The sequence below is a fragment of the Lagenorhynchus albirostris genome, chromosome 1 (genome assembly GCF_949774975.1).
Source record: "Lagenorhynchus albirostris chromosome 1, mLagAlb1.1, whole genome shotgun sequence".
Classification (NCBI taxonomy): Eukaryota; Metazoa; Chordata; class Mammalia; order Artiodactyla; family Delphinidae; genus Lagenorhynchus; species Lagenorhynchus albirostris.
The window spans coordinates 117,762,204-117,786,736 of record NC_083095.1 but is presented as its reverse complement, the minus strand read 5'-3'; the positions used below and the strand labels follow the sequence as shown (position 1 = coordinate 117,786,736).

Below are 24,533 nucleotides of genomic sequence, written 5' to 3'. Positions count from 1 at the left end.
AAAAAGAGGGAAGTTCTGCCAACTTTTGATGTCTGTCTGTTAAAGAGAAACGTGAATTATGTTTACCAGGGAAGGGAGTGGGGTGGAAAACAATAAATACACAGGGTGTCCATAGGGTCTAGAAACACAACCTAATAATAATAACTGTGTTTCTAGACTTCATGTACCTTATCCTTCCCATTTAACAAATGCATGTATGTGTCCAGGAGGGTGATGAACGCTTGCCTTTCCACATGGATCTCTCCAATTTCTTGGTAGTTTTCTGTGGACGTAGACTGGAATTCTCTTGCCTTCTTGGTTCGTGCCATCCTTTACTGCCTCTGTAGGCTGGAGAAAAATGTCATGACTCTGACACAGCAAGCATTTCCCTGGGTGCTTGAGCTGAGAAGTGGTTCGTTGCACATGAGTGTCCAGAGGAAGTAGCCTCCTCAGCCAACTGGGTAAAGCCCAGGATTGGCAACTGACTATGAAATCCCCTGATAGGACGTGGTGCAGGGATGGAGATCAGAAAAGACTATGCTTGAAGCCAAAGAGGTCTAACAAAGAAAAGTGTCCTCCTCCCAATCATTTTGTTTTCTTTCAGTTGGTAATACCTTAACATGGTTCGGGGGGTACACGATCAGAGTTATCACATCTACCCTTTTGCTAGTCGACTTAGTTCCCTCCCCCGAGAGAAACACTGTTTCCAATCTCTTGTACTCCTTTCAAGGGAATATTGTGTTCCTGAGAAACTACTCACGTCTGTTCTTTTTTCCCCACTCTTGTATGTTAATGGGAGCATATAACACGTTCTACAGTTGCTTTTTCACTTCAAATTATATCTTGGAGCTTATTCTGTTTCAATTCATTAAGAAGCGTCATCCTTCTTATAGCTGCATTAGCATTCTGTTGCCGGGCTATACTGCAATGTATTGAACCAATCATCTGTCGATTGACATAAAGATGGTTTCACATCTTTTGCGCTTCTAATTACTTAAAATGAATAACCTGGTTTGTGTCATCTTTCTCATATTCGAGTTTATATACGGAATAGATTTATAGAGGGAAGGGCTAGCCTATGTTTTTATAAAGGAAGAAAGCAGACTTTCCTTAGCTCTTGTATGGTAGAAAAAATTGCTAAGACTCCCATCACAGCTGGCCTACTGAAGCAAGATATCAAATACAAATTAACCTAAGAACTTGGTTGAAGGAAATAAAAATACTACTTAAATAACCACGGGAATAAATTGGCAGTGCTATAAATAAATTGACCCGTTATTAACGGGTTAGAAAGCACAGAACCTCAACACCCAAGACTGATACACCACATTTACCTTGCTGTTTCTTTTTTTTTTTTTTCTTTGCGGTGCGCGCGCCTCTCACTGTTGTGGCCTCTCCCGTTGCGGAGCACAGGCTCCGGGCGCGCAGGCTCAGCGGCCATGGCTCACGGGCCCAGCTGCTCTGTGGCATGTGGGATCTTACCGGACCGGGGCACGAACCCGTGTCCTCTGCATCGGCAGGCGGACTCTCAACCACTGCGCCACCAGGGAAGCCCCTTGCCGTTTCTTTTATATTTGTAACAGGGACTTTTGCTTTGCTACATCTTTTCGGTTTCTCTATCTTCCCTATACGTCCCTATACTTAAATGGAAAAATTAAATCCAACTTTGCTTTACACTTGAGTGCAGTAATAGAAATCTATCCTCATTATCAAAATGTGCTAAAACATTACTTTCTAGCAGGTTCTTTTATGTTCTGCTTAACTCTTTAACTCTACCAGAGTTACATCAGCATTTTTAATTAATCAGTGCCTTCTCCTTGCCCTCCTCCTGACGCCACTCCCCCAGCCTCCGACCTTCCATACTGCCGCTCCTATCCAGCCACCCTAGCACACACCCTTGTGGAAATTCACAGCTCGAAGGAAGTCAATATGAGTAGCCCTATAATTTCAGCACCAGGGCAGTCACTGAAGAAGACAAGAGGACATAAAAGCTAGTACCTGAAAGACATGGCATGGATTTTTTGGAAAGCAGGTACTAGATTTCCTCTCTAGACTTCTTAGCTGTTTCCCTAAGCCTGTGGCTCTGATTCTTGGCCAGACTCCATGCCTTGTTTTTCAAGTGCCTGTGATCCTTCACTTGTGCCGTCTTCTTTTCTGTAGAAGAGGTAGGAGGCATGGAAGGAATATCATGTTTCCTTGTTAGCCCTGTCTGTTTTGTCTCAAGGACCCAAGAACTTAGTCTGTATTGCTTTATTTCTTTAGCTGTGGTCATAAAGGTAATAGCATAAACTTTTCTACCAACCGTTTTAACCATATGCCTACTTTAGCATGATTGGGGGCTTGGGAGAAGCCCATATTTAATCTACATGCTATCTGCCTGGTGAGAGTGATAATAACCAACATTATAGTTTCCCCTTAATGAAGGCCTCCTCGATGTCAGACACTTTGATAAATGTCTCTTGAGTTTCGCTGCAGAGCTGCGTATGTCCAGTGTGATTTATGGGCGTCTTCTGTCCTCGTTCTGTGCAAGGTGATTTTCTTTCGTTAGAGGACACATCCAGATTCCTAAACATATGTGTCAACAGTAAAACTAAAGTGAAAAAAATGGCCATTGGCAAATGAGTGCATTTAATTTTGTTCACAGGCCCTTTGAAAAAGGAAGCCCTCTACTTGTCATAGTGTTTCTGTGGAAGAGTCCTATAGTTAATAAATACCTTGTTCTGGCATTACACTTTTTCAGAATGCATTCACTGACTTAATCTCATTGGAAGGTATATACTGAGAAATGTCAGCCTGTTACATTCAAACACCACCTGTGAAATTCAAACAGATTATCCTTTATTGGGAGCCTTATGATTTTTGAGCATTATCATAAGGTCTTTAATAAATAAAATCCCTTTATCAGAGAATTTTGGTACAGCTTTATGCAGAAAAAGAAAACTCATATCCAAGTTCAAAATTTTGATTTGTGTCCATGAACATCTTCCATTCATACTGGGAAAAAAATCTGAGCATTCTTTCATGTGCAGGAATGTCATTCTTGTCATTTATTCACATTAGAGTATTTTGACCAAAAGTCAAGAAAAATCTGTTTATATCACTAGCCCCCCTCTTGGTGAGTTTCTTGACCTGAAACAATTTGCTGACCCATGAGAACCTCACCTTTTCAATTCGAACTGACCGCAAACTATGCCAACTACATGTCCTTAGGATTGGATGGGTGTTCTGAGATATGAATACCACCGATCCCCTCCATCACTCTGTACACCACCCCAGGGAAATCAGGTAACACCCCTCTCTAGAAGTCATCCAGGCCTCCTTTGACTCCTACCCAAATATCCCCTACCATTCAGGCCCTCCACCATTGGAATTCATCCTAATCTTTTTTTTTTTTTTTTTTTGCGGTACACGGGCCTCTCACTGTTGTGGCCTCTCCCGTTGCGGAGCACAGGCTCCGGACGTGCAGGCTCAGCGGCCATGGCTCACGGGCCCAGCCGCTCCGCGGCATGTGGGATCCTCCCGGACCGGGACACGAACCCGTGTTCCCTGCATCGGCAGGCGGGCTCTCAACCATTGCGCCACCAGGGAAGCCCCATCCTAATCTTTTAATCACCTCCCTTGACTTTCATATCCAGCTAGTGCTACACACCTCAGCTGTGTCTCCCACATTCTTGCCTCCTTGCCTTTGCACATTCCACTCCCCTGTCTCCCTCTTCTTTCTTCCTCTGCATCTGTACAAGTCCTGTTCATCCTTTGAGCCGCCACCCCCCAAATCCCACATCTTCCTTGACCACCCCGGCAAACAGTAATATCTTCCTGTTCTAAATTCCTCCAGGACTTTATTGTCTGGCTTCTTTATTTGGTAAACTACCTTTGCCTCATCTAGATTGTCTTTAAGATTTCTTAAATACTTTATATCCTGTCCTCTCTCTTTAGTAACCCTGCACATGGTGAGCACTCAATAACCATGTGATTTGCTATCTTTCTGAGCTTGATGGTGTCAGGTGCTTCAAGCTGTTTGGGAATGATGATGCTATGAAAACACTGCACCAAAAAGGAAGCAAAACAATTATACGGAGCCAAGGAAATGTTTCTTGATTTAGTTCCTTCCGGGCTGTCTTGCTGCAAGCTTGGAAAGATGTCCATTTTAGGCATGTGGCAGTGATCTCAATAGGGGGGATTGGTTTGCCACCCTTCTTGGATCCTGATTTGTATTATTGGAAGTCTCAGTCATCATAGGAATTGACTCATGTAATAGAACAATTGGGAAAAACAAAGTGGATGGATGTGTGTGGGAATGCTCATAAGCAGTCTTCATTAAGTGAAAGTTCTTGGGGGCCAATGACGATGTCTTCTCTATGTGCACACACACGCGTGTCTCCATGTATTTATGAGATGACTTGTTAAGATTCTGAAAGACAGTCATGTTTTGTTTTGTTTTGTATAGTTTTGGCTTTTCCTGCCTATCTCCTGGGGATCAACCAGGACCGGTTGAAAGAAAAGCTAACGAGCCGGCAGATGGACAGCAAGTGGGGAGGCAAGTCGGAGTCAATCCACGTGACCCTCAACGTGGAGCAGGCGTGTTACACCAGGGACGCGCTCGCCAAGGCCCTGCACTCCAGGGTCTTTGATTTCTTGGTAGATGTAAGTAAACACAGCTCGGCATTGTTGATGTTTCGTATTTTAGCATCACGTAAAGAGTGAAACTTCTCAGAGCTTTGTTTCCGTGTTTTGTCTCATTCCTTATAACTGTTACTTTACTCCACTTTTTATCCTCACCCTGGGATCATTTTTTACTTTTCCACTTTTACTTCTAGCATTGTCCAGCAAGACTCTAATATGGTAACAGCCTCTTGTGGACAAAATATTTAGTAAAGCCAGGACTACAGGCCAGAAAAAGAGGAGACCCATGGTCATGAATCCTTGAGTCTAAAGGTTTAGAATGTTGTACTTGTCATCTACTGCTATGTTACAAATTCACCCCAAACTTAGTGGCTTAAAACAGTAAGCATGTATTCTTTCATAGTTTCTGTGGGTCAGGTATTTGGAAGTGACTTAGTTTGGTGGTTCTGATTCAAGGATGAGAGTGCAGTCAAGATGCTGATTAGAACTACAAGGCCTGGACTTCCCTGGTGGCACAGTGGTTGAGAGTCCGCCTGCCAATACAGGGGACACGGGTTTGATTCCTGGTCCAGGAAGATCCTATATGCCACGGAGCCACTAAGCCCATGCGCCACAACTACTGAGCCTGCGCTCTAGAGCCCGCAAGCCACTACTGAAACCCACTTGCCTAGAACCCGTGCTCTAGAGAAGAGAAGCCACCACAATGAGAAGCCCGCACACCGCGGTGAAGAGTAGCTTCTGCTCGCTGCAACTAGAGAAAGCCCATGCACAGCAACGAAGACGCAGTGCAGCCAAAAAAAGAAAAAACTACAAGGCTTGACTAAGGGTGGAGAACCTGGTTGCAAGACGGTGCACTCATATGGCTGTGGGCAAGACGCCTCAGTTCCTTGCTACATGAGCCTCTTTTCTGGGCTGCTTGAGTATCCTCCCAACATGACAGTTGGTTTCCCCCAGAGGGAATAGTCTAAGAGAGAGCAAGGAAGAAGCCACGAAGCTTTTAATGTCCTCAGATATTGCCACTGTGCCATCTTCTGTTCATTAGAAGCAAGTCACTAAGTACAGTCCGCAGTTAAGGAGAGGGGAATTAGGTTCCACTTTTGGGGGGGAAGAGTATCAGAGACTTTTTGGATATATTTTTTAAACTGCCATATATTTTTTAAATGATGGCATGACCGTATAGATATTATCTATACATATTCATATAAATACATATTTATATATGTGTACCACTTATAGATTGTGAAAATTAGTCTCTCAGCAGTGTGGAACTGCCAGTGGCAGTCTGTTAATCACTGTAGCTTCTAAATGGTGGAATAATAATAGCAAGCACTTATATAGCACTTAGTATGTGGCAGATCCTGTTCTAAGTAGTTTAGAAAAAAATAACTTAATTTTTACAACAACCCTGTGACTTAGGTGTTATTATCTCTATCTTACGGATAAGCTAACAGGCACAGAGAGGTTAAGGAACTTCCCCAAGGGCACACCACTATTAAGTGATAAACCTAGGAATTGAGCCCAGGTAATTCGGCAGTGCTCCAGCTATTTCATTCCTCTGCCTTTTATATATTCAAGCCAGAAAGGACCCCAGGGGGACCCTGGTCAAGGGACAGCAGCCTGGCCATTAGATCCAAAAAGTCTGTGTTTGAGTCCAGGCAGCAACATCTGTAAGGCTTAAAGTATGGTTGGTGTGTTTAGGGTTGAGTAAGTCGGGGCAGGATAGGGTAATTATTCTGTGTACTACTTGTGGTTATTTTAAGGGTAAGATTGCTTGGGAAGGTCAGGGTCATAACGAAACATTAGTCATTCTTTTACCTTGTCCGGGCCCCTCATTTTTACTGAGAAGGGAATCTTAGCCCTGAGTGTTGGTGGTTTCACCCAAGGCCGTTCAGCAAGAGGGTAGTGCCGAACTGGGATTAGAACCCACATCTCTTGTCTCTGTTCAGTGCACCTTCCGATGCTGGCCTTCCCACCTTATTTCCTTTCTGTCTTCCCTTGATTTTTTGTGTGGTATAATGAGATAGATAAGCGATACTAATTGGAGCTGACATTTACTAAGCCCTGACTGTTTGCCAGGCACTGGGCTAAGTGCTGTGTATCATTACCCATTGACTCATAAAAGATGAGTGTCCTTTTCTTCACCTGGAAAACACCTCTGGTACTTAAAAATTCATCCGGTTGTTCACCACCCCCAGGAATTTTCCTCCTACTTTCCTCCCTCCCCTGCAGTCCTCACCAACCCCCTCTCACCTCCACCTACCCTCCTATCATTGTCTGTTCCATTGATTACACGTCTCTCCTCACAGTGGTCAAGAACACAGATATAGTCATCATACTACTTAAATTTAATTCCAGACCCTTCCTCTTGTCCAGTGTGATCTTATGCCTTATGATGTTATCACTGTTGTTAAGAGAATTGTAGTGAGAATTAAATGAAACAACACTTGAGAAGCCCTAGCGAAGCCTGGCACAGGTGATTGTTGAATATGTGTAAGCTGCTTTTATTACCTTCCCTTTAATACTAATTTATGGTATTACTATCCATAGTTGCCTCTGAGAATAGAGACTGTCTTCTTGACATTCCTGCCGTATTATGTTAGGTGATCATTAATTGACTACAGGGCATCCCTCATTTTATTGCACTTTGCAGATACTGTGTTTTTTTACAAATTGAAGGTTTGTGGCAACTCTGTTGAACAAGTCTGCTGGTACCATTTTTCCTACAACATTTCGTCTCTGGGTCACGTTTTGGTAACTCTCGCGATATTTCAAACTTTTTCATTATTATATTTGTGATGGTGTTCTGTGATCTTTGATGTTACTACTGTGACTTGCTAAAGGCTCAGAAGATAGCATTTTTTAGCAATAAAGTACTTTTTGATGAAAGTATGTACTTTTTTTTAGATGTAATGCTATTGCACACTTAATAGACTGCAGTATAGTGTAAAGATAACTTTTATATGCACTGGGAAACCCAGAGATATGCTGTGACTCACTTTTTGTGACATTTGCTTTATTGCAGTGGTCTGGAGGCAAACCTGCAGTATCTCTGAAGTATGCCTGTACTGAATGGGGTCAATGGAAATAATATTTACAAATCTTGCAATATTGGTTCTTTTTGTGAAATAGGTTTGACTTCAATCACCCAAGGTGATATTTTCTTCTAAATCTTAAGACTTCTTGAGAGAAACTAGCTCTGCCAGAAATGAGTGGTTTTCATCATTAAGCAAACTTTTTTTTCCCTACCAGACTAGTTTTTATTAGATTCTGGTGGTTTCCCAAAGTACTTGACATTGCACTGAGACCTTTTTTTAAGGGGCAATTCACCTGTCTTTTTGTCGTCCTCTATTTCTAGTAACCGGGAGTAGCTGCTTCCCTTCCCCTCATGCATGCCCATTTTTAATATGAATGTAAAAAGAATTGCTTACCATGCTGGTTACTTTCTTCTAGTCCATCAACAAAGCGATGGAGAAGGACCACGAGGAATACAACATTGGTGTCCTAGACATCTATGGCTTTGAAATATTTCAGGTAAGACCAGTTTGAGTAGTTGGAGACTACGAAGGGAGATACTTTTTACCTGGCTTGAAAGAAATAATTCTAGGCCATGGAAGAAAAACCATCATGGCTCATTTTTGCCTCTGAGTTCTTCATGTACTTTTACCAAATTAGTTTCTCCTAAATATAAACTACGCTGCTTTCTACTGATGCCGCCAACATTTCTGTTAAGCCTTTTCACTAAATCACTCAACAAATGACTTTAAAATGATTTTGCAGAAACAATTACATGAAAGTAACATTTTCCTTTTTTTTTCCCAGAAAAATGGCTTTGAACAGTTTTGTATCAATTTTGTTAATGAAAAATTACAGCAGATTTTTATTGAACTCACATTAAAGGCAGAACAGGTGAGCAGTCCCCCTTCCTTCATCTTGTTCTATTTCTAATTTGTTTTGTTTTAAAGGGTATAGATTTCTCTCTTTTGGTAATAGATTCAGATTTTAGTCTTGTATTAGGAAATGTACTTAATAGAGTCAGGCAGAAATACCATATGCCACTGTGACATTTTAGTCTGAAGTATAAACACCATCTGCTACCTTTTCTTTCTTCTTTAAGTAAATGATGCTGTGAAGTTGGACTTAGGACTGGCTGTTTTTACTACTCTCTGACTCATTGACCAAGTAGAAATGGAAGCCTATTCCAACCCCAGCTGTCTGTGGCATATACTGTGTTCCAAAGGAAAACTTGGTTTTCTCAGATTTGCTCTGCTCCCAACCTAACATAAAAATAAATGTGTCTTTAACAAAGCTGGTATTTAAATTTGGACTTGAGGTAACTTGTCTTGCTTATACTACCTTCTGAAAGTCCAGGGCAGGTTCCCTTTTATCCTGGTACCTACTGTTGGTCAATTTCTTGGGTCGCTGTAATAAGGTACCACAAACTGGATTGCTTAAAACAATAAAATTTTTTTCTCTCCCAGGTCAGAAGGCCAGAATTCAAAATCAAACTGTCACTAGGGTAACACTCGTTCCAAGGGCTCTAGGAGAAAATCCTTCCTTGCCTTTTCTAGCTTGTGGTGGCTGCTGGCATTCCTTGTCTTGTGGCAGCATAACTTCAATCTCTGCCTCTGTCTTCACATGACCTTCTGTCTGCATCCAAATCTCATTCTTTTCTCTTATAAAGGCGCCAGTCATTGGATTTAGGGATCACCCTAAATCCTCGATAATTTTATTTACGAGATTCCTAGCTAATTACACCTACAGACATCCTATTTCCTCACATTTTGAGGTTCTAGGTGGACACAAAATCTTGGGGGACACATTCAACCCATTACACACATCAAGGGCTGTTTGAGGAATGTTTATTCATGGACGTGTTCGTGCCTCTGCTTAGGAACCCCAGTGACCAATGGTTTTCACAGAAACCTCTGCCCTGGGATTCTTCCAGTCCATCAGTGTAGCTAGAGCAAAACCATAAGGGAGGACATGGTAGGGACTGAGGTGGGAGAAGAAGGCGGAGGCTAGATCACAGAGGAACTTTGTAGGGGGTGGCAGATTTTAGAGTAAGTACGATGGGAAGCCATTGGAGAATTTTGACTAGAGAGTGACGCGAGCTGATTTGTGTTTGTTTTTGACCAGGTGGCTCTGGCTCTGTAGACCTACAGGTAGGGTGGGGCAGGGGAGGGCAAACAGGAGTGGAAGTTTCAAAACCGGTTAGGAGCCTCCTGCCTGAGACTGGGCAAGCAAGGGGGTGAGTAGACAGTGATGGCAGCAGTAGAGGTGGTTCCGTGGTGACGTGGTCAGAGCTGGCATATGTTTTGGAGAGTGAGTCAGCCTGAGTTGGTCAGTATAATTACCAAAGGGAAAAGGAGTCAGGGATGATTCCTTCCTCTGTAGCTTGAATAACAGGGCCAATGGGGAGACTGTTTACTGAAGGGTAAGATGAGAGCAGTTGGTTGGAGACAGTGGAGGGATGGAGGGCCAGAACCTGGTAGGTTTGAGAGGCCTGTTATACCTCTGGGTGGAAATTCCAGTATATGAAATACATCAATATATGAATCTGGAACTCAGTGGGGAAGTCTAGACTAGAGAAATGAATTCAGGTGTCATTAGGCTATAGGTGTTATTTTAAGCCAGGGAGTTGACTGGAATTACCTAGAGAATGAGAGTGGAGGAAACAAGGCTGGAAGATTGAGCCCTGAAAGTCTCCATCAGTATAAGGATCTGCCAGCAAAGGAAGCTAACAAAGCCAGACTGATGAGGAAGGAGGAAAACCAGGAGAGTGTGATGGTGTTCATCCAGTGTAACGAGCAGCTGACCTGAATGAGGGGCCTTCCCTTTAAGTACCTAGATGCTAATCTGTACTTCTGTTCCATGTTGAGTTCAAAAAGATGGTTCTATAACTGGACCTACAGGTTAAGCCATTTTAAAGTCAAAAACAATTGTATGGGATCAATTTCATATGGTTCCAACCAAACATAAAAATGACCAAGCAATGAAATGCTCCTTTCCTCTTCCTCTTAGAAAAAATTAAGATTGCAAGTTTTTATTGAAGGGCATTCAGGTTTTTCTTTCCTCATGATTCCTGTGCCTGTGGTATCCATCACGTGCAGAGCTCCAGCAGGTCTCCACTGGGTAATACTGTGAATTCCCACTTTCTGTTCTACAGGAAGAATATGTTCAAGAAGGCATCAGATGGACACCCATCGATTACTTCAATAACAAAATCGTGTGTGACCTCATCGAGAACAAAGTTGTAAGTATCGGTCTGGTGTGTCTCTTCACGGCTCACAGGTTTACACTAAGTGAGTTTTTGTTCTCTCTGTCATTGTATTAGAATAAGCAAAGTGACGGCTCTGATTTGCAGAGAGTTGTAGCGATTACATTTATTTTGCATATGGGTATATGTGTGAAAATAGAGTTTTACTCTTGTAGTTAATATGCACATGTGTATGAGTACATTGCCAATTTACGAACGGAGGTTGTTACTGAATCTTAAGAGAAGACAGTTATGACTTATGTTGATGGCATAGCATATGAAGAGATATAAACTTGGCCCTGCCTCCTAGACCATTTATACAACTTCTAGGACTTTAGCCCTAGAAATGATTCAAAAGGAAATAAAAGGGTATAGAGAGAGATCTGTACAGTACTGTTGTGTTCTGTTTTTTTTATAAAAGTCCCAACTGGAAACAGTGAAAACATCCATAGAGAACTCAGTCCTTAAATAAACGATAGCATAGAAGAGTAGGGAAATATAGCCATCAAAACAATAAGTATAAAGACTGTGTAAAACAGCAGGATTATTTATAAACTAGTGCTATGCAGAAAAAGTAATACATGATAGAATGTGTCCAGTGTGTAGCTGTATTAACCATGTCTATACGGGTAACAGGCTGAAAGCGAACATTAAGAAATGAATCAGGGTCCAAGGAAAATGTTTTTATCTTTCGGGTTTAAAAAATCAACCTAGTACAAATAGGAGTGAGCAGATAATGATCTTTCTGTTTATGGCTTTGAATAAAACTTCAGGGAGTTAAACTATTCTCTTTTTTTTTTGAAAATGGACTTTCCCCCATCGTTAGATCTAAGTGGTGACTCCCATTTGGGAGTATTAATAGCATTCTCCCTCAAAGGGAAAGATTGACTTTCAAGATGGTATCTTAAATCCAGGGAGCGGTTTCCTTGCTTAAGGAAAGACCTGATAAACAGTATATATTTTAAAACAGTCACTGAGTTGGGACTTTGCTCTCTTGGTCCCATCAGAACCCCCCTGGGATCATGAGCATCCTGGATGATGTATGTGCCACGATGCACGCGGTGGGTGAGGGAGCGGATCAGACGCTGCTCCAGAAACTTCAGATGCAGATTGGGAACCATGAGCACTTCAACAGCTGGAACCAAGGCTTCATTATTCACCATTACGCTGGGAAGGTATGGCCAGGGAGCAGGGCTTCAGCAGGAAAGGGGAAGCCATCCTTTTCAATGTCTATCTGTATTAAGCCTTTGGGTCTGTAATCTATTTTCTCACGAGGCAACTGAAAGCAATGTCCATAGAGTTTTATGTGCCTCAGTGTGTTTTATTCACCCATCATTCATTCATTCAACAACATGGGACCCATGAAATATTTGGAGAGACAAACAAAAGATAGTGCGTATACACCACTGTGTTATTTTTTAGCATGAATCACCCTTAATATAACATAAGCATGAATCAACCTATATATATATATATATATTTTTTTTTTTTTTAAAGATGTTGGGGGTAGGAGTTTATTAATTTATTTATTTTTGCTGTGTTGGGTCTTCGTTTCTGTGCGAGGACTTTCTCTAGTTGTGGCAAGCGGGGGCCACTCTTCATCGCGGTGCGCGGGCCTCTCACTATTGCGGCCTGTCTTGTTACGGAGCACAGGCTCAGTAGTTATGACTCACGGGCTTAGTTGCTCTGCGGCATGCGGGATTCTCCCAGACCAGGGCTCGAACCCGTGTCCCCTGCATTAGCAGGCAGACTCTCAACCACTGCGCCACCAGGGAAGCCCCAACCTATATATGAACTGCTGAAGGAATGATATTTTTTCTCACCTCTTATGCAATCACAAGCTTGCATTTTTTACTTGCCCATCCTCCCTGGGAGTATACATAAGGACCAGAGGCTCCCTTTGGGGTTCTCATAAAATGCGTGATTACTGGGTGCTACTGGGTACCAAGCTTTGTGTGTGTACTGGTGATACACAGATAAGTAAATTGATGTCATGATATCTGGGGACTTCCTAGTACTGTGGAAATTCATTAGTCTCACCCTTCATCCCAATAAGTCTCTTATTAACTAAGGAGGGTCCTTGAGCATGAGACTTCAACTAAACTGATCTAACTCTGACACCATTTGTAGGAGAAATCGAAAAGCCTCAGATGACATGGCCCACTGCAGTGCGTTAGTGAGCATAGAGAGTTTTATATTACTCCATCTTACCTAAAACTTAGAGAAAGAATTAAGTGTATTATTTACATACTCCTATAGATCCATCGAAGAAGGGCTATGTAACCATGAGAGCTGGGGTCCTGGTCACGTATCATTTGGATCGTGTAAGCGGCCAGAGACCATCCGTCAGCATCTCCAGGCCATCGCCAGCTGAAGTCATCTAACAAGTTAAAACATGCACAGCCTTAATGTGACAGATCGGGATGAAAGCCCAATTGTTATATCTGGAAATACACACACTCTCTGGAGGACAGCCATGCCAGCTTGGATGTTTTGTTCAATGAAATACTTAAAGGGTAAAATTCGATATCTTTCCATTCTTGGCCAGGTATCCTATGACATGGACGGCTTTTGTGAGCGGAACCGTGATGTGCTGTTTATGGATCTGATCGAGCTTATGCAGAGCAGTGAGCTGTAAGTGGGTTTGCCTTATCCGACACGGGATATAGGTTTTGATCAGATTTTCAATATTAGAACAAACGTGTGGCGTTCGAATGGTCGGCGTTGTGTTTCCTTGTGCTGTTGGGTCTGGGTTATCATTTGACAATTCAGCTTCTCAAAACAGCTTTTTCCCCCCCGGTCTTAGTCTCTCCTTGTACCCCTGACACTTCCCACCCCACATGCTAAGTGCTATCTGCATGCCCTTCAGGGCCCCCAGTTTCATCATTTTCAATGGTTTTATCAGGGAGAAGTGCCCATTCTGGAGTTGGGTTGGGATGGCTGTGCCTGACAGTCTAAGAGTGAGACAGTCTGGCTCTGTGACACTTTGCCCTCGGGACATCATCCCAAGAATTCTCCCTCTGTTTTTGAAAATGCTAATAGCTTAGCTAAACCGAAGTTAACCTGAATTGCTGAAGCCCTTGGGAAATGGCTCAAGAACTCAGGGAGGGGCACTCAGAGATCCATTTTAACTCCCAAGACCCTGACTAAGCTAAAAGCGTAGAGCAGTGGGGGCATCCGCCTTGCAAGCTGCTGGAGCTCCCAGGGCCAGCTTTGCCATGTCCTTTCCTTGCCTCTTCCGTGCAAAGGTTACCCCATGGTCCTGGGTAATGATGTGAGATGTCATTTACATGATCAGGCCTGTCCATGCCTGGCAAGTACAATATTGCACAGTCTTCCAGATTTTACAAGTTTTAGAGCTGTCTCCAAGTAATAGTTGCCATTTTAGTCTCTGTTACTTCAACTATCATAATATCAAGGTTAACTTCTTTGATCAACAGCTGCAAGCCTGATAATTTTCTAGAAAAGGCCTGACTTCAATGAAAGCAAAACTGAGTTTCCTTTTTGGTCCGTGGTTCGAAGTTCTGCTCGTTTAACCCTCTTCCCCTCCCTCCAGCCTGCACTCCTCCCTGGCCCTCATCTCCCCAGGCCTGCACTTTCGTGGCACTCACACCCCTCACTTCGGAGATTCTTCTCTCAAAACGTAAAATCTATTTGCTCTTAAAAAGTCAGGTAAGCCACAAGTCGTGGCTTTTGGAGTTTATGAAAATCAGGTGCGGGCATGCTTTCAGAGGTTTTTTCTTTTTAATTATTAAAATTACTGCAAAATTCAAGAGCTATTGATACTTCCATGTAAAACTCCTGTCATGTAGACATGGTCTGTTGTTTGGTAAACACATGTGCTGTAAAAAATCTATAATTGTGTCTGGTGAGGTTATGAAAGTAGAATGCTGTGGAGACTTCCTAGAAAATCCGTGATGCCCAATAAGTCTTTTAGGGGGAATTTCCTTTGAGTGGCAGATTCCTAATTTACATGGATCACATCATTCATTCATTCCGCAAATATTCATTCATTCCGCAAATATTTATTGAGCACCTACTGTGTACTAGGCTCTGTTCCAGACACCAGGGACACTAAGGTAACTAAGACATTGTCCCTGCCCTGTGCCTTTTGAGGCAGGCCTGTCAACAGATGTAGCTCAGTTACAACTACTAATGAAGTTACATATTCAGCAGGCAAAGCATTAGTGGATTAGCTGCACTTAAAATTGCTCATACTCAAAACACGTTTTGTCTAGGTTTTTTGCTTGAGGGAAGGGAGGGTTGATACAGTGCCCTATTGACATCTTGTGGGCAGAGGCCACTGATGTTGTGAAACATCCTGGAGTGTGTAAAGCAGCCCCAGGCCCCAGCACAGAATTATCCAATCCCAAATATCAGTAGCACCAAGACTGAGAAACCCTGCTTTGGAGCAAAGCAGAATCTGCATTGGATCTGGACAATTCATAGAAATCCCTGCATTCTGGTCTATCTTACTTAACTCAGAAAACCCACACTGACCCCCCTCTGTTGTGTCCTGTTGCCAAGGTGTATCTCAGTTCTAGTGGGTGGGGAAATCTGAAAGGCAGAGTTTAAAATTTTAGTTTTCAGGTCTAGACTCCAAGATGCTTCCATCTTAGAATTCTCTCTCTACGTTTCTCGTGTCCACTGCTTTTTTCCTCCCGGGTCACAGCTTGATGGCTTGAGTCAGATGGCCATTCTGTATCCAAGAATTCTGTATCTGTGCTTCTGGACGACTCTCTCCATTCTCTATGGAAGCAGGCTTTCCAGCCCCCAAGGTACTTACTGATTGCTAATCCATTCTCTTTCTCCTTTTCCAGGCCTTTTATAAAGTCTTTATTTCCGGAAAATCTGCAGGCTGACAAGAAAGGACGCCCAACTACTGCTGGAAGCAAAATAAAGGTTTGTTCTATTTTAATAGGGAAACTGATGGATCCCTGTTAAGAGGTAGGGTTTTCTAGGCGTCAGGAACTACACCCCTGGGCCGGGATGCGGTCAGGGAGATGTAACAGATTCGTTACAGAAGATGGCCAGAAGTAACGTTGCTGCTTGAGAAAGGGTTCCAGGACGCAGGTGAATTGGACTTGGCTGTACTGAAACCCCAAATGGATATTAAGTACCTCATAGCTTAATAGTCAGCAGATGATAATCAGTTACTTTCTAAGAGGAAGTGGCTTTATACTGAATCTAGGAGAATTCACATTAAACTGTCAGAGAGATTTTATGATCAAGAGCCACATTTTGGATTTTGATGATGCTTTTCCAGACCAGACCCCAGAACTTGCCAATTATGGAACTTTACGAACCTGAAATTCTACTGGGTCTTATATGGGGAATTCATGCACCTTCCGCACTGGGTCTTGTGGGCCCTCCTGTCTGTGAATTACAGGCATCTGGGCTTCACAGTGTCTCAAAGTCAGAGGAATTCTTAGTGTTTCTTGAGAGCCTCTCATGGAGAGTGCATTGAATTATCGGAGGCGCTGTGTGGTGAAATCGGTTGTCCCTGATTACTCTCTGAATTTAGAGGTTCTGTCAAACACACTCCATCATGTCATTTTTTGAAAAACAGTCACTAAACGTTTTCTTATTTAATTATACCAGTTAAAAACAGTTTCTTATTTTATATTTTTATTATATTTTTTTAATTTTTATTTTATATTATAGTTGATTTACAATGTTGAGTTCGTTTCAGGTGTACAGCAAAGTGATTCAGTTATACATATACACATATCCGTTCTTTTTCAGTTTCTTTTCCCATGTAGGTTATTACAGAGTACTGAGTAGAGTTCCCTGTGCTATACAGTAGGTCCTTGTTGATTATCTATTTTATATAGAGCAGTGTGTATATTAAATACAGTTTTTTAAAGAATCGTACCAATTAAATGCCACCCTGTCTTTATAATCAATGGAATCATTGAGTGATTAAGAGTAGGTAGGGCTCTGGGGCTCGTCACCTGTGTTCAAATCCCTCACCGTGTGATCGCCAGCAAGTTACCTAAACTCTCAGTGCCTCTTTTGCCTTAGAGATTTCAGTACCTATCTCAGGGGGGTACTGTGGTGATTAATTTCCATCGTCCATCTAAGGCACACACTGCCTGAAACATAATAAGCCCAAACCGTGTATGCTTTCCTGTTCCATACTACTCCATCTGTCCCCTCCCTCTCTGCCATGCTTCTTCATCTCTGCTTAATTCTCAATGGACACTTGCTGTGCTTGTTCTGACTGTCCATCCCCCTGTGTGGCTCTGTGTGTCCAGATCCTACATGTCCTTCTCACAGTGCCCTCCGATAACCCCAGCCCCGTGAACACCACGGTTGCTGCTGCCTGTTTTGTTCACGAGCGTTTTCTTCTCCGAGTGTTGCACATATGGAAGCCTGTCTTCCCAGCCTCTGAGGGCATAAGCCCTGCGTGAAATAAAGGGAACATCACAGCCACGAGACGCTTCCATCCGGAGGAGCTTCAGGTTTTGTGCAGGAAGTCAGGCGCACACTAGAGGGTAGGGTTTTGAGTTGGAGGGTAGAGTCCTCTGGGATTCAGGACAGTCATGTTCAAGGAACTGGAGACCTACAGTAGTCCTGGGACAGTGTCTGGATTGAGTTCACTGGGGCAGGGAGGAGATGCGGTTCTCACGAGGCCCCAGATAATTGACGTCTGCACGGAGCTCTGACTCAAGCTTTAACTTCTAGGTCCTGGATCAGGATTAGCTCCAGGCTGGAAAATCTAGTCACAAGACTGTCACATTCAGATCCAAGGGGCCCAGATCCTCAAGGCTGCAGTGACTCACGTTCAAGTGGTCTGGATTCTCAGTCCAACTTATTCCCTATAAAAAGCAGGGTGGTGTTAGGAGCATTTTTCTCCTCCTTGGAAGACTTGACCCCTTCATATTCTTGTCTAGTATTAGGCTCAAAATAGCCACCTTCCGGGTGTACTCAAAATGTTCAGGATTGCTATGGTCTGGGGAGGTCAGCCTGAAGTCAGCCAGCTCATCTAGGGAGACCGTACTGTGCATATTCTCACCAGTGGTATCCTCTTGGTGAGCTGTGTGACCTCTGCCTGTCTGACACTCTGCCTCCATGTAGGAATGAGATTCTCCCTGTTTTATGTCTCCCGAGTCACCTCTTAGAGATGTATAGCCGTGGCCCAATCTCTTACACCTTTCATGTCTACAATGTTTTGCAGATGCTAAGTATCATCTTTTTCTTTTTTAATTTTTATTGAAGTATGGTTGACTTACAATGTGTTTCAGGTGTCCAACAAAATGATTCAGTTATACATATATATGTATGTATTCTTTTTTAAGTTCTTTTCCGTTATAGGTTATTACAAGATACTGAGTATAGTTTCCTGTGCTATACAGTAGGACCTTGTTGGTTATTTTATATATAGTAACTAAGTATCATCTTAATGATATCCCTGAGGTTAAACGTTTAAAGGGATCCTGAGTTCCGTGGAAGAAAAATTAAATTTATGTTCAAGGTAGTTTTAGTGTTGGGAATCTTATTGTATTCTAATTCCTTAAAATTTAAAACTGTTCTGTAGGATTTAATTAATAGAATATTTGCTTGGTGAGAACTCCCACTATCTTTGTTTTTAAATAAGAGTATTCTTTCCTTAATAACATGTCATTTTTGAGGCTTTCCTAAATTCTACATTGTTGTGGCTAAAAGGGACCGGTTTTGAAATTAGAGCCAACGATTGAGGGAATGGAGCTCAGAGCTGGCAGAGTGGACTGGGCTACGGCTTTATCTAAGTGAGACTGGGCCTCTAAGGGAACAGATATGATGAGAGACGCGAGTGCCGTGAGGTCACTGGACTCGTAGACATTTAACATCTATTCCAGCCTTCAGATTAAATTAGAGATCTTCTAGTTCAACCTACTTAGTTTACAGATGGGGAAACTGGGGCCCAAAGAAATTTAGTGATTTGCAACATAGCTCGCAAAGAGCAGAGCCAGGATCCCAATTCAGGCTTGCTAACAATCTATGTGGAGGGTAGAATGGGGAGCTGTCACCCTAAGCCTTTCTCACTGTCCTGTCTGCACTTTTGTTTTGTTTTTTGCAGTACACGGGCCTCTCACTGTTGTGGCCTCTCCCGTTGCGGAGCACAGGCTCCGGACGCACAGGCTCAGCGGCCATGGCTCACGGGCCCAGCCGCTCCGTGGCACACGGGATCTTCCCGGACCGGGGCACGAGCCCGTGTCCCCTGCATCGGCAGGCGGACTCTCAACCACTGCGCCACCAGGGAAGCCCCTGTCTGCATATTTTAATGCCTGCTACTGTAGGCAAGTAGACAAGCCTCTGTAGGCAAGCCTCTGCCCTTGCAGGGCAAGTGCCTTTGGTAGCTTTCTGTTCTAACTCATGGCCTCTTCTTGTCTGGAGCCAGAGTAAATCCAACCTGCTGCTTCCCAACCACTTCAGGGGGCATTTAAAGTTGACCCATAGCTAAATACAGGATAATTTTGAGATATATTCCTGTTTGCTCAAAATGATTATTCCAAAACCTAAAGGCTTCTCTCTAATCCTAACTCACCCAGTTAATTCCTTTTGTTATCACACTAAATTATCCCATATCTTCCTTAAGGAGGAGGATGGCATTGTGGTTAAGAAAAAAACTTGGTAGCTCACAGACTTGGGTTCTAGCCTTACTTCTGCTTACTAGTTATATCATCTTGAGTAATACTTTATTTGTTTAAGGCCCCGTTTTCTCATCTAAAAAATGGGAATGATAATTGTAAGAAGCTACTTCTTAAAATTCTGAGGCATAAATAAGAAAATCCATGTGTCTAGCCCATGAAGCATATTCAGTACTCGTTAGCCGTTACTATCTTGATCTATTGAATAGCTCAATAGAAAGAAGTATGTCAAGTGTCATATAAACTTAAGTCGAACTTGCCCCCTGTGTTTTCTTATGCTAAGTTGAAAAGGTATGCTCCTAAATGCTTAGGACTAAAGAGTCTGCTAAATTATATGTAAAAATTAAAAAATAAAAATTAAGAGTTTGGGAACTTAAAAAATAAAGCTTTATTATAACCAGTCCCTCCCCAGCTTCATCTTACGTGTTGCAAAGATCATTAAATTTGTTCTCAAGTACAATCTCTCTCTCATCAACAAGGAAGATGAGAGTCAATTTACATTTTTATCGTAGAGCTTTGCTTTGATCATACAACCTCGGCAGCTTTGCCCTGAATTCCAAGCATTGCAAGGAATGCCATATTCTGCACATCTAAACAGAGAACTTTGGCTTTGAATATACCCAAGAGTTTTTCTCAAGGGTTTCAGATTTCCCAAACCCATGAAAACAGAAAAGTCCTAATTGAGAGAGGGTTGACTACTGCAGGCAGATCCCTTCTGCTGACTTTGTAATGGTTTTCTGGCTTTGGAGATCCCTTTCCTCTATTTTCTTTTAGAGGAAATAAAAGAAGTTTTCTCTCTTCGTGCTGATTTGCTTAGAATGAGAGGTTGCATGTGTGCCCCATTATTGGATCCATAGGGTATGCTCAGCGGTGTGGTACTGGGAGTGCTGATGTGGGCTCTGCTCCTGTTTCTTCAAACAACATTTGTGGTACTCATGATTTGAAATATCTCCTAAGCAATTTCAGCTTTATTTATGTGGCTTTTTCTTCTTGAACCCAGTTCCATCGTGGGTACCCGATGCCCAGGTAGTAAGAGCTGATTTTACATTGACTATTTTAGTTCGTGAAAGAGTACGTTTCCTGCCACACTGAAAGGGCTGTGAGTCAGCAGGTTTGGAAAAGGACATGCTGAAGAAGAAGGTGAATGAAATGGCCTATAAAAGATTTATGAATTCTGAGATTTTTATGTATCTCCCACTTTTTAATTGTGAACTTCCATCATTTTAATAAGGTGATTCTTCATTGGTTAGATTGCCTGAAAAGAGTACAGGGGATTTTGATGATCTATCCTTGCAAATACATTTGTGCACCTCCCTCCCCCTCAGAGTTTATGAGAAAAATGTATTTGCAAAGGCCGTCAGTCAATATAAAATTAACTAAATTTGTTAACAGTTGGCATGCTTCCCTGTTTCTCCTAAAAAGAATTATATGGGAGGATTTACTGAGTTTGGGGGTGGGGTTTTTTTGTCTTATTTTATTAACTATACTAAAAATACCTCATTGTTTTCAAAAATCTAATTTCAAACCCACTTGAGAGTGTTCAAATCACCATAACAGTCAGTAGAGCTTTAAGAAAGTGTAGTAGGCCCGAGTTAAGCCTAATGAACAAACTGTCATGAGGATGAATTTCTAGCTGTACATTTGCACACAGGTCTCCTTTGAAAGTTGGTCTGCTTTAGGGCAAGTTCCATGTTTCTAAATGGTGTTACTCTTCCTTTCTAGAAACAAGCCAATGACCTTGTGAGCACCCTGATGAAATGTACACCTCACTACATTCGCTGCATCAAACCCAATGAAACCAAGAAGCCCAAGGACTGGGAGGAAAGCAGGTACGGTGAAGACATAGACAGGAGGTCAAGGCCAACCTGCATGGTCCCACCCCGTTTTCCCCTCTGCTCAAGCTGGGCCCTCCTATGCCCGAGGCAGGAGCAGTTTCAATTGCCTTCCAATGTGTTCTGTGTCTTAACTTTTTCAGGAAGAAGCCTATGTAGATATATTTTTCCCCTCCTTGTTTTTTCCTGAAATGTTAGCAGTGCCCTTCAGTTCAGAATTAGCGATTTATGTTGATCTTGGCTAGTCTGGGGACAGATGGAAAAAAGAAAGCAAACCTTAATACAGCAGAGTCAGGATGGTTTTCAAATTAGTTTGAGGCTCTGTGTAGACATTTTTAATGGACTCAGCTCATCAGCACACGCAGGATGTGGCCTGGAATGCTTAGCTCAGGGTTGAAGTGAAGTTCCAAAGAGCTGGTTAAAAACAATCTGTCGGGGGCTTCCCTGGTGGCGCAGTGGTTGAGAGTCCACCTGCTGGTGCAGGGGACACGGGTTCGTGCCCCGGTCCAGAAAGATCCCACATGCCACGGAGCGGCTGGGCCCGTGAGCCATGACCGCTGAGCCTGCGCGTCTGGAGCTTGTGCTCCACAATGGGAGAGGCCACAACAGTGAGAGGCCCGCGTACCGCAAAAAAATCAAAAAACAAAAAACAATCTGTCGGGGCTTCCCTGGTGGTACAGTGGTTAAGAATCCGCCTGCCAATGCAGGGGACATGGGTTCGAGCCCTGGCCCGGGAAGATCCCACATGCCGTGGAGCAAATAAGCATGTGTGCCACAGCTACTGAAGTCTGTGCTCTAGAGCCCACGCTCCACAACAAGAGAAGCCACCGCAGTGAGAAGCCCACGCACCGCAACGAAGAGTAGCCCCCGCTCGCCACAGCTAGAGAAAGCCCTCGCTCAGCAGTGAAGACCCAACACAGCCAAAAATAAATAAAATAAATTTATTAAAAAAAAACAATCTGTCATTTAGTTGCTCGTTTGAGCACAGGGGCTGTGGGCTCTGTACTCCCCCGAGGACAGTGTTGATGAGCAGCGTGAGTCTCTAGGAGGGAACCAGCCAAAGGGAGATGTGCAGCATGGAAGCATGCAGTGAGCCCTCTCCTCCCTGACTTCTGAGCAATCCCTGTTCCTCCTATACCTGGCATTTAGCACTGTGGCCTCTGCAGGATGCAGTGGGGCTGTTGAGGAGGAAAATGTTAGGGTGATGACTGGAGAATATACTTTCTGTATCCAGCTGGGGAAATTCCTACTGTCCATAGGAATATGGGAAGCAGGGCTGGAGAGAGACCCTGTGGGTGACTTGGACTAGAGAGAGAAGTCCTGCCACTGTCACCAGATGACATGGATGCGAACATACTGGAATTACGATCTTTTTTCTTTTCTCTCTTGGAAAAAAAGATAGACTCTTCTCGGTATCAGGTGACTCAGTCAGGGTTAAACTCCAACGGGAAGACGAAGATTAAAATTCCTAGCTCCTGTGGGCTTCCCTGGTGGCGCAGTGGTTAAGAATCCACCTGCCAATGCAGGTGACACGGGTTCGAGACCTGGTCCATGAAGATCCTAGTCCATGAAGTTGTGAAGCAACTAAGCCCGTGCACCACAACTACTGAGCCTGTGCTCTAGAGCCCACAAGACACAGCTAATGAGCCCACGTGCCACAGCTACTGAAGCCAGTGTGCCTAGAGCCGTGCTCAGCAACAAGAGAAGCCCGCGCACCGCAGCAAAGAGTAGTCCCCACTCGCTGCAACTAGAGAAAACCCGCGTGCAGCAATGAAGACCCAACACAGCCAAAAATAAATGACTAGATAAATAAATAAATTGATTTTAAAGAAAAATTCCTAACTGCCCATTACCTCTTCTGAGAGACATGGATGGGTCCATTTCCCATTCTACCAGCAAGATCCTTTCTCACCCACGGCAGGCAGACAATGCTTGATCCTTTACGGGGAGGAAAAGACAAACAGGAAGGAAAATGCCCAAGCTCAAGCGTTTGCTGTCTGCACGTCCTTCTTTGCATCTTCACACTTTATGGTGCAGCCTGCGTCTTTTGTTCTCATGTTAAGGTGCTGTTGGGATGCAGCAGCCTTCCATTTGGTCATTCCACAATATTCTGACTAGTCTCATCAGTAGATGTGTGTTTCTAAGGCATCTTGTCTATTGAATTGCTCAAATGTTTCCATTTAAGGGAGTCTGAGATTCCTCTTACAATATTATCCATTGATGATGTTCAGGCTCTGATAAGAAGCCCACTCCTAAGTCACCAGTTCACACTGGGATGCCTCTTGCCATTAGCAAGCTCTCCAGTCCTTCTCTAAATCGGTTTTACTGTCATCTCTAATCGGCCATAAGAATCATTCTTGGGACTTTCCCGTGTGACCGCTTTTCTCCTAGTTCAAGGCAGTCACCGTGTTTCCCTGGGATCTTCTCTTCGGCAGGCTCATCACTCAGCTCCTCCAGCCATTCCCTCTGAAGGAGCTGGATGTGGAATCCGACACTTCCCCTTCGTGGTCATTCCCCTGGATGTGCTTAAATTGCCCTCTGTTTTTTTGAACTGTGTCACTCACTTTCTCTTTTGATATCAAGAGGATAACAGATAGAAAATGTGTGGGGCTTCTTACCTTACAACACTAGTTCTCAAACTTGAATGTCAGAGTATCCCCTGGAAGGCTTATCGCTGGGTCCCATTCCCAGAGTTCCTGAGTCGGTTTCTGGGCCTCCAAGTGATGCTGGTGATGATGGTCTGGGCCCCATAGTTGGAGAACAGCTGATCTAGAGCAAAGGGCTAGACTAGGATTTGGAAGAACTGTATCCTGATGCTGGCCTATCACTAACTAGTTTGAGTGAAACGCTTAATCTCCTGAGTCCTCAGTTCCTTCCTCTTTAAATTAGAGGGTCAATCCAGAGTGGGACTCCTTCAGTCTGACAGAATGAACTCTCCCACATCTGTTCCCCCCGTCTGTCATCCTGCCTCCGGCTGTCTCTACGTCACTGCTACACTCACTCCCTCACACGCCACACTCACATCTCGTGCATGGTGACTCTGGACTCTTTTTCGTTTTACACACAGAGTGGAAGGGTGGTGTCACAGGCAACGTCAGAAATAAATTACGAGGGTTTCCCTGGTGGCACAGTGGTTAAGAATCCGCCTGCTAATGGAGGGGACACGGGTTCGAGCCCTGGTCCGGGAAGATCCCACATGCCGCGGAGCAA

General features: G+C 43.4%; 1 protein-coding gene across 1 annotated transcript in view; it reads left to right on the top strand.

The window, feature by feature from the left end:
* MYO1E (myosin IE) overlaps positions 1–24,533 on the top strand; it is a 204,914-nt gene that overhangs the window by 134,638 nt on the left and 45,743 nt on the right. The window contains exons 10-17 of the mRNA XM_060151140.1: positions 4,427–4,623; positions 8,053–8,133; positions 8,422–8,508; positions 10,769–10,855; positions 11,866–12,033; positions 13,407–13,492; positions 15,679–15,760; positions 21,214–21,320. Of these exons, the coding sequence (XP_060007123.1) occupies positions 4,427–4,623; positions 8,053–8,133; positions 8,422–8,508; positions 10,769–10,855; positions 11,866–12,033; positions 13,407–13,492; positions 15,679–15,760; positions 21,214–21,320 (895 nt within the window). The remainder of the gene's footprint in view (positions 1–4,426; positions 4,624–8,052; positions 8,134–8,421; positions 8,509–10,768; positions 10,856–11,865; positions 12,034–13,406; positions 13,493–15,678; positions 15,761–21,213; positions 21,321–24,533) is intronic.